At 44.3% G+C, this 10,568-nt stretch overlaps 1 protein-coding gene and 1 long non-coding RNA gene across 2 annotated transcripts in view; one reads left to right on the plus strand and one right to left on the minus strand.

Moving 5' to 3' along the window:
- Window positions 1-6: 6 nt before the first annotated feature.
- On the plus strand, window positions 7-6,254 carry LOC106528079 (uncharacterized). Its single transcript, XR_001311462.1, has 2 exons — window positions 7-3,913; window positions 3,989-6,254. It is a non-coding gene; the product is annotated as an uncharacterized LOC106528079 (long non-coding RNA).
- LOC106528078 (syntaxin-1B) overlaps window positions 1,833-10,568 on the minus strand; it is a gene marked incomplete at its 5' end in the record, with an annotated part of 24,087 nt that continues 15,351 nt past the window's right edge. Inside the window, 6 exon segments of the mRNA XM_014023151.1 lie at window positions 1,833-7,370; window positions 8,034-8,144; window positions 8,228-8,365; window positions 9,327-9,400; window positions 9,512-9,620; window positions 9,949-10,022. Coding sequence (XP_013878605.1) covers window positions 7,290-7,370; window positions 8,034-8,144; window positions 8,228-8,365; window positions 9,327-9,400; window positions 9,512-9,620; window positions 9,949-10,022 — 587 coding nt within the window.

The following is a 10,568-nucleotide window of genomic DNA, read 5'->3' on the forward strand; positions in this document are numbered from 1 at the left end:
GGCAGGGAGGGAGGGGAGGGGGACAGATCGCTTTTACATTACGCTACGCACACATACACACACACAAAAAAAACGGGACACAAGTTGCATTTCCCGTCAAAGTTGAGTTTGAAAAGCGATGCCGCTGTCCTCTTTCTGCCTTTTTGTTTTTTATTTGTTTGTAGGTTTTTTGTCCTCGCGTCTCCGTCTCTCGTCCACTGTTTCCCCTGGACGCAGCGTCCGTCTGCACCAGCCCTAAAACCAGAACTTCAGCGCTCCCCGGGACGCTGCCGGACATCTAGAATGTGTTTCCCTGTCTTGTCTTTTATTTTGAAGGTGGACTTCCTGCAGGAGCCTGTGCTCGGCGGCCGGCCCGTTGCCTCGGCATGAGGAAGTCAGCCCTTGGTTCTCAGAATATTGCACGCTTTGTTACGATAGGCCCACGGGCGGCGGCAGACCCTGAAGCCTCGAGAGGAGCACTGACAGTGGAAAAACCCACCGGCTCCGTTCTACAAACAMAAACGTTTACTTCCTGTTTACAGTTCTTTGACACATTGAAGAACAACTCCAGCCAAGATCTCGTCCAGGAATTGAGGAACAGAACTGTGAGAGGAGGAAGACTGCGGAGGTGTTCTGAGGTACGTCAGGAGGACTGACCGCGAGCAGAAACTCTGGGCTGAAGAGACAACGGACCTCTGAGAGGCTTCGTTGTTGACAAACTCAGCTTTACCTGAGCTCCATGTGAGGATGAAGATGATTGGATGAAGACGATGAAGACTGTGGTCTGCGTGAAGGACGTGTGCTTTTTATTTAACGTGATGATAAAAACAAACGTGGTTTCTGATGTTTCCACTCAGTGGACCTCAGAGCTGCTCTAACTGGTCTGAATGTTTCCCGTCGGTTCGATTGGCACCGTTTGAATATGGCTATGAACTGGCAGGAGGACTGGGTGCAGACTAAACGCTGGAGGAAACAGCAGATAGAAAAAGGTTGATCTGCGGCTGACAGACGTCCAACAGAGAGTTGGCTGCAAGACTTTCTAAATGATCAGGGGCGTGGCTTCTAAAGCCCTGGAGGCGGGGTTGAGTTTCCTAATATGGAGGGAAGCACTTTCATCAGAGGATCCAGTGGGCGGAGCCTCTGGAGCTGGGGTTATGGATGAATGTGTAGCTGCGTTTTTTATTCCTGACTGATGGAACTGAACTGTGCCGACAGGAGTGAGAAAATAAAATCCGACAGAACCCAAACGCAGCGTCTGAAGTGAGCGAGGCGGACGACGGCGCTGGAAGCTTCGCGATTTCAGCTCAATGCCGTCGTCTTTCAGCTGCACGGGACGGGGGGCGGGGCCGAGGACAGGTGAGGAGAGGACAGAGGTCGAACTGCTCGTCAACTTTGACAGGAATAATATCTCAGTAGATTTATACATAGACATGCAAGTCATCTTTTCTCTCTTTAAGGTTATTTACAATAATTACAGAACACAAAGAATCCAGTTTCAGTTTGACAAAATTGCGAGCATTCAATATTACTACTATTATTTATGAGAACATAAACTCCTTTTCTTGAAACCATTGCTATGTTAACCTCCTGTTTAAAAATTTAGTTTGATCACTTTGTGTGAACCCGTTCACTCTCCCTCTGGGTTTCTGCAAGTGTTTTACTGCATTTGATTCCTCGTTTATGGTTATAATAATAATAAGAGCAATAAGTGTATTTCTTACATGTTATGGCAAGGATTATGTGGGTGTGGTCTATCTATGTGACCCCTCCCCTAACTCCTCCCACTAAGGGAAAAACAAAACACTGATAGAAATAAATACTGTCTCATTTTTTTAAAAAAGAGCTGAGACATGTTAGGATCAAAGGAATTGATTGGTAACAACAAACACAAATATTTACGTATTCTCGGAGCGGGACACCCAACAGGATTTGGTTTCTGAAAATCAGGAAGAAAAAAAGTCAAATCAGGGAGGAGCACGGTCCGACGGCGGAGGAGGGAGGGCAAAAATACGACTGACTTGGACGCAGCACACGTCGTGTCTACGTGGGACGAAACAACAACACCTGTGGGTTATTTTGCTAACAGGAAATCAATCTTTGGAGTCTCCGCGTCGCACCGAAGTCGTCTCTGAGTGATTAGTTTTTCCCGCTGCGGGTGTCCCGCCCTGACAGGAACTGTACACAGCCAACAGAAGCAGTCAGGGCCCGCAGCCACGAACATGTACAGGTTTACAAACGCAGTATGTTGTGTAAGATTTACAGTTAWATATTTATATATTCTTCTTTAAATATTGATTGACAGGCTGCAGTCCTTCATCACACACAGGAAGACGCTCTCTGCTGATTTTAGGATGGTTTAATCTGCAACAAGAAATAATGTTTAACTTGAACTTCTGCCTCCATCTCATCTGAAATATTTAACTCATGGTTCACGTCAGGTGAGGGTCTTCATGGTGGTGGTGGTCCTAAAATTGATAGCCCTCTGTTTGATCTAAAGCTGAGGTTTGAAGGGTTAAATATTCAGACTCAAACTGCTGCTTTCATGATAAATAATTACGTAAAAAGAAAGTCCTGCTGAACGCTCGGATTAAAAATAAAAACCTGTTTCCAGACCTCTTTCTGTGAACCTGCAGGTTAAAACAGGAAGTGATTTGATGGATTTCCTCCTGATTAATTCAAAATAAAAGCTTAAAACCTGCAGAGGAGCATCGATCCTGGAGTGTGATCATGACTGAGAAACGAGCTGTACAAGAAAAAAAAAAAGACACAAAACAAGAAGAATAAGAGCAGAAAGTAAAGTGAAGAAGAAAGCACCACCGTAGTTCCAGAATGAGCTTCAAACGGAGGAGAAACCACAGATTTTTCCACCAATCAGACACAAACATCTACAGGTGACAAGGAAAGCAGGGTGGAGGCAGGCTTTGCTTTGTAGCAGGATCAATAGATCGATTGATTGATTGACTGATGGACTGACCAACATGCAGTGAGGGCTGGTGGTTAATGGGGGGCGGGGTTTTACTTTTATACTCTAGTTTTTTTTAATTTCTGAGTGTAAACTTGACTCACGTTGTGCTCTTGGAGTTTTAGCGGCGAACGTTTCAAGAACACGAGGGGAGGAAAGAAAGGCTTTGGTTTGAATTAAATCATAAAACTGTGATCATGGAGTCCCTAAATGATGAGCTTTTGATTCATTTAATGTTTCTGAAACTGTTGCAACCCGACGAACTGCAACCAGGTGCTTTGCACGTCGAAACACGCTTGTGCTGCTAACACACACACACACACATACACACACACACACCAATCTTCACCAGAGAGGAGGGGAAGCATGCTGCACACACAAGGCCAGGCGGAGGTTCAACAGGAAGTTATCCCACAGCATCACATTCAGACGGCGTGGAGAGGACTCCTCCACAGACTCGCAGACTAACAGGCAGCCGATGGAGGAGATGTGGAAACTATCGAGTCACTCGGAGGGAGCAGAAACAGTGTTTACTTTTCAACAGAACTGTTCGACAGCTAAATAAATAATAACAGTAGCTAATGTGCTAACTCGTCAGGTCCGATGGTAAAGTGCACGATAAGGAGGGCAGGGTGGGCTACAAAAACTAACACCGTCATGCAAACTCCACAACGTTTTTGCATGCCTTTAAATGATCTGATCTATTACAGCAGGACCGGAGGGTCCGACTCCAGGCCAGCGGCTCTTTGTACAAACAACTACAACACAAGACTGGAGGGGTCTGAACTCTGTGTCCGACCTCTCAGGGTCCGTACTCTCAGGGTCCAAACTCTCAGGGTCGAAACTCTCAAGGTCCGAACTTTCAGGGTCYGAACTCTCAGGGTCCAAACTCTCAAGGTCTGAACTCTCAGGGTCGAAACTCTCAAGGTCCGAACTTTCAGGGTCTGAACTCTCAGGGTCCAAACTCTCAAGGTCTGAACTCTCAGGGTCGAAACTCTCAAGGTCCGAACTTTCAGGGTCTGAACTCTCAGGGTCCAAACTCTCAAGGTCCAAACTTTCAGGGTCCGAACTCTCAGGGTCCAGCCTCTCAGGGTCCGAACTCTCAGGGTCTGATCTCTCAAAGTCCAAACGCTCAGGGTCGATCACTCAAGGGTTCAGACGCTCCAGGTCCAAACCCTCGACCAAACAAGCCCTCTTCAGTTATTGATGTAAAAACAGAAAATTTACAGGAAACACACGGCAGAGCCACTTGAAGCTAGCTGCAACAACATCCTCACACCTCTAGTCTCTGTCCGCCACCATCACCACCCCATAAACCACAGACGACCACCAGGACCGGCATCGGCCGCCGAGAACGCAGAGCTGAATGAAATATTCTGCAGTTGACTCTGGTGAGCGAAGCATCAAGCTGACAAACGGGTTTATAATCACTAAAATCTACTGGGATTTTTAAAAATGTGGGAATCACTTCTGCAAACAACCGGCAGTTTGTTCAGAGACATTAGTTCGCTGTTGGGACGTGTCACAAGGGTGAAACTTTGGTGAATCAGCCATTTTGGTTTAGGAAAACCAAAGAATAACAATAACTAAATAAAACCTCCCTTCGTCCTGAAGCTACAACAGTTTTGAGCATCACAGACATCAAAAGCTAACAATGCTAACTACTACATCTCCAGAGAAAATACAGATATTACACTAAACAATGACTACGTCCCTAAGTCTAAAAGCTAACGTATTGCTTGAAGTGCTGAGTGAGTTCACGGTGGTATTTCTTTCAGCGTCGGCCTCAACAGAAGTTCAGTGACCTCCGTATCACAGAGCCTGAGCACCTTCCTCCCTAAAACCTCAGCCCGCTCTGACAGCTAACCACGAACRGTCACAAAACATTCAGAGTTTAAAGTGGACAGATGGACACCAGCTGTCTTTATGGACCAAATGGAACAACTTTTAGAATAAAACTATTAGTTTAAATGCAGTTTAATACGGGCCACTTCATGTCTGGACCAAGGATCCGTTTCATTTTGTTCTTATTCAGTCCAAACCAGAGGGGTTCCACCAAGACCATAGTTTGGTCCATACAGTTCCTGGATGACAGCGTCCATAATTATACTGTAATACTGTTAGCTGCGTCACTTTAAAACTATCTGCACTTGTGTTGTTTAATCGATCGTAGCTTCTCCTCTGTGTGCATCCTAAAAACATCTTAATGCTTCGTAACTTTTCCACTCAGCGTTTTAATTAATTTGGGACAACGCACATATTTTGTTACGTTTCAACAAATATCACGTCACCATCATCAGAATAAAACATGCAACTACAACAAAGAAAGTCTTAAAATGTAACAGGTGTGTGTTTTGTCCCCAATCAGCAGCGCTGACCTGAACACACCTTCATGTTAGCTTTAATTAGCTTCCAAATTAGCATCTTCTCTGTAGCGAGTGCATTGTGCAGGCTTAGAGTGCTAATGCTAACACAGTTTAATAAAACTATTTTTAAAGTGACTTATTTAATTTGAAATATTTGTAAATTTGTGTAACTCAAATCCCTTTTCATTAGAAAAAATTCCTGATTACGCAGCAACAAACTTTCAGCCAGGTTTTCTCCAGCGCTGGACCGGACTCACTGCTTCCACTTTAATAAACAAAAGACCAAAACCAGGAGCTAAAAATTCAACAAGCTTCTACACAAACACAAGCTAATGCTACAAACGCTAATTCATGCAAAGCAGCGCGGTCTGACGATGACACTGGCGCTAAGACGGGGACGGTTGTGACGAAGGGGAGATTTTAGCGTGTTCACAAACTTGTGTGTTCACGTTGTGGAGGAATGTGTGTTCCAGCTGGGTTTAGTCAGATAATTTGGGTTCTGCAGAGATGCTACATGCTAGCTTCTAAATCAATGTTCCACTCAGTTTCTACTGCGTTTAAACATGTCTGCCATTAAAAACTCAGCTTTACTTTCAGAACGTAAAATGAACTAAATATCCAGCTGATAGTTCATTTGTTTAAAAAATGGAACAAAAAGTAAGTTTATTTTTGGATGACACTAAATTTTGGCACAACACCAGCTTGTTAAATAGATCTTAACACTCAGCAGTGCGATTCAGTCGTTAAGGTTCCTGAAATGGAAAGAAACCTTCGCCGAAGCGTCACAGACCTCCAACACAAACACACACAGGTGAGATACGGCGAGGACACACCGCATCACACCAGCTAAACACCAACACCATGCCAGGCTTCACAGGACACGTCACACATGCATCACAACAGCAGCACGACACAAAGCATCAAACGCTCCCCGTTAAAAAAAAAAACAAACGGGATCGCCGCCACGCTCGGAGAACTCCTTCRTTCGTTTCTGTTTTTCAGGTCTTCTCGTTCGTTCTGTTGAGGCTCTTGGTGCGTCAGCATGAATCCCCCGTTCTCATTGGTTGTCTTGGTATGGGTAGTGTCAAGAAACCTGGCTGTGCCAACCATTACAAGGATTGGAAACAGGCCAACGGAGCCCGGCCTTGACTCCCAACAGAGAGGAGGACGGGACTTTCTTTTAACTGCATAGATTAACTGTCCGTCTCTTCCCACCCTCCGTTAAAGCCTCCTACCCCACTTCCTCCCCAACATTTACCTGTTAGTCAAACGTCAGCTGGCCAATCAGACTAGTGAAGACCAGAGGTCCTCCCGCCCCCTGATCTTTGTTTGGACGGGTCCAACAGTAAAAGAGGCCGGCGCCGCCTCGTCAGCGGGACAGGATTTAGGCTCTGAGCTCAGCAGGTTGACCGAGGTGAGTGACAGGAGCAAGCAACCAATGAGGAGCGAGCAGAGTGGCGATCTAAACCAACGGCGAGACGTTCCAGACTGCCTCAGAACCGGCCCTGACTCTGACCTCTCTGGAAGTTTTTTTTTTTAGTTGAGTGTTTGTTTCCAGAAGTGACCGTAAGAACTCCCACCCAGCAGCCGTCACTGTCCTCGGAGACTCACAATAAACAAACAAACAAACAATACAAAATAAGAAAAAGCTGAAGAAACAAACAAGTAAATGTCCTAGGCTGTTCTTTTTACAAGTAGCTAACCCATCTGTTGCTTCATATTTTAATACATTTACATCTGTAATAAATATTTGTACCCTCTCTTTGTTTACGTTGTTTGGATAAGTCAGCTATATGTGATGTCGTGTTTTCTTTGTTTTTTTGTACCCCGCCCAAACCCGTGGTGTTTCCTCTTATCTGTGATTAAATCTGATCTCTTCCTAGTTGATTGGTTATCTGTCTTGCATTTGTGTTTCAAGTTTTTGTGTTGTCGTTGCTGTTTTCTTCTCTCTGCTGGCTGTCGGTTGGTCTGCGTGGGTCGTCCTAGAGGCCCAGCGTGCCGCCGATGGTCGACGCCAGGACCACGCCGAGGATGACGCAGCAGATGATGATCATGATCTTCTTCTGCAGGGCGGAGAAGGACCAGGATTAGACCTGACTGCTGGACCTGTCTGACCTGCCTCAGAGCTTCAGACCAGCAGAGATGTAAAGTAACTGAGTACAAATACTTTTTTACTGTGCTTAAGTAGAATTTTTGGGTATCTGTACTTTGCTTGAGTAAATATTTTTCAGCCTACTTTTTACTTCTACTTCTTACATATTTAAAAAAGACAGGAAGTAGAAAGTTGTTACTTTTTTTCATTGCAGCTTGTTATGGTAAAAAATAAATACTATCCATATAAACTGTTCCTCCTAGATAGAGTGAATTTAACTGTATATAAACTGAAACAGCTGGACTAGTGCATCCTAAATTTAACATCCATTCATTCTTTTAATACAACAGTCATTTCTGCAGTTTTTGGGGAGGTCACCTCCTAATAAATGTCCTTACAGAAAATCTAACTGCTCGTTTTAAATCTACACTTTGACTTTTAATACTTAACTACAGCAAATATCACATACTTTAACACTTTTACTCAAGTWATATTCCTAAAGGAGACTTTAGCTTTTAGCAAAGTCATTTTTTAGTAAGATACTTGTACTTTTAATCAGGTATGACTTTGTGGTACTTTATACAACAGTGTAGAGCAGAACCCTCCACCAGGTGACCTCACAGGTGTGTCTTACCTTACGAGCCTGGCTCTGGTATTTTACGGCCTTCTTGGTGTCGGAGACGGCTCGCTCCACGTAATCCACAGAGTGCTCCACGTTGTACTCAATTCTGTCAATCATCTCTCCCTGAAACGCACACGGCAGAGGTCAGAGGTCAGAACGTTGGACCCGCGGCGTTCCCCGTGACCCTCTGAGGTCATGTGACCCACCTGGCTCTCCACCAGCATGGCCATGTCCACGAACATGTCATGGAGTTCACGGATGCTGTTTTCCAGCTTGATGATCTCAGTGTGTCGGGTCTCGATCTCGTTCAGGGCCTGCTTGGTCATCTGAGAGTCCATTTTGATCTGCAGGACAAAAAAAATAAACACTTTGTCTTGATGATAAACAAAACACCTGCAGTTTCTGTATGGGATAAATAAATCTTCATAATTTGAAATTGAATGCATTGTTTTTAAAATAAATTTCAATAAAGTGAAACTGAATTTAAAGTTTTGTATCTAAATTAATTTACTTTGAAACTGTATTTTGGTTTAAAATCAGTTTGACTACTTTCACTTTCAGTTCCATAATTCAGATTTTTGTGTCACATCCTGGTCCTTGAGAAAGCCAGGCAGAGTAATCAAACACAGATCCACAGATTTATGTTTCACTTTGGTGAAGTTTCCCTTCTGGATGTAACAGAGTTGATGCAATCCACTGTAAAAGTGACAAAAACACACAAAGTTATTTTATTGCAGTGATTAATTTGACCTGTATGTAGAAAATGTTACATTTACATCATGGATCACATATTGATCAGATGCTGCTGCTGACTGATCCATGATGTCATCATGTAAATGTAACATTTTCTACATACAGGTCAAATTAATCACTGCAATAAAATAACTTTGTGTGTTTTTGTCACTTTTACAGTGGATTGCATCAACTCTGTTACATCCAGAAGGGAAACTTCACCAAAGTGAAACATAAATCTGTGGATCTGTGTTTGATTACTCTGCCTGGCTTTCTCAAGGACCAGGATGTGACACAAAAATCTGAATTATGGAACTGAAAGTGAAAGTAGTCAAACTGAATTTTTAATAAACCAAAATACAGTTTCAAAGAAAATTAATTCAGATACAAAACTTTAAATTCATTTTCAATTTAGTGAAATTTATTTTCAAACCAATGCATTCAGATTCAGTTCCTGCTGGCACAAGATTTATCTCATATTTCTGCCCCCTTGCAGTCATGTGACAAAGGCATATTTGAGCCCGCCTCCTGCAGGTAACCGTAGCAGCAGCAGGGCTCAGGTGTGCTGCTTACATCATCAGTGAAAACGGCCAGTTTGCCGCTCTCCAACATGTCCTCCAGCTCCTCGTTGGTGGTGGTTCTTCCAGCTGCAGACAGAGACACGAGTCAGAACCAGAACACCTGTAGGTCACCATGACCCCTGACCTGTGGTGTGTGCAGTATGTTGTGTAGTACTGAGTACTGTGTTGTGTACTCACTGATCTCCAGCTGTCTCTGGATGCGGTCCTTGCAGCGGTCGCGGTACTTGGACTGCGTGGTGTTGTACTCGGTCATCACCTCCACAAACTTGCGTGACAGCGTCGAGTGCTGCAGGAGGACAGGAGGGAGGACTTGGATCTGAACTGGTTCCACTGGGAAACATTTCTACCAGCTTGCATTTAGCTGCAGGAAATAAAGCTTTTGTTGTGTAATCAGGGCTGATGGATGGAAACAGTTTGTGCCTGTGAGCACAAAGTGAGTTATTTTTGTGTCTTTGTGTTTGCAGAGGTGGTGTTATCTCTGCACACATCCCTGTGGTTGTGTAAGCTGCTGCTGCTGCAGCTCCTCTCCTCACCACCAGGTGGCTGCAGTGAGCAGACTGATGATGATGATGATGATGATGCTCAGCTTCATCCCTCACCTGCACTCAGCTCACCTGTGTCTTTCGGATCCGGAGGTCCGCTGATGATCTGTTGAGACCCTCTTCCTGCTCGATGCTCTGCTCGATTGCTGCACAAACACACAAACTCAGTCAGGCATTGTTTGATCTGGTGCTCTTATTGTGAAGGATGTGACAGTTGTTTTAACTGGTGCTCTTATTGTGAAGGACGTGACAGCATTTCCTGCCACAGTAAAATGCACGTTTCAGCTCCTCGTTTCCCTCCACACACCACCTAACCTGCAGTTGTATCTCAGAGGGACACGGTTTGTTTTGGAGAACAAACAGATTTATACCTAAAATAATGATTTCTACGTGTTAAGCACTAACTGACCCAGAGATTCATGTCAGCATCACCTTGTCTCAGTTTTTACCTGCTTCCTCAGTCATTGTTAGTCCTACAGGTGTTTATGGTAGAAACTGTGCACAGGTGGGTATTCCTACTTGTGGGGTACTAACCCACGGTCAGGTGTAGGGTTTCAGTTGGGTTTAGGGTTAGGAGTCAGAGTGAAGCTGTGGAAATGACAGGAAGTCTCATTTAGAAGGAAGGTCCCCACAGAGTCAAGAAACAAGTGTGTGTGTGTGTGTGTGTGTGTGTGTGTGTGTGTGTGTGTGTG

The sequence above is a fragment of the Austrofundulus limnaeus genome, unplaced genomic scaffold, assembly GCF_001266775.1.
Source record: "Austrofundulus limnaeus strain Quisiro unplaced genomic scaffold, Austrofundulus_limnaeus-1.0 Scaffold358, whole genome shotgun sequence".
NCBI classification, from domain to species: Eukaryota; Metazoa; Chordata; class Actinopteri; order Cyprinodontiformes; family Rivulidae; genus Austrofundulus; species Austrofundulus limnaeus.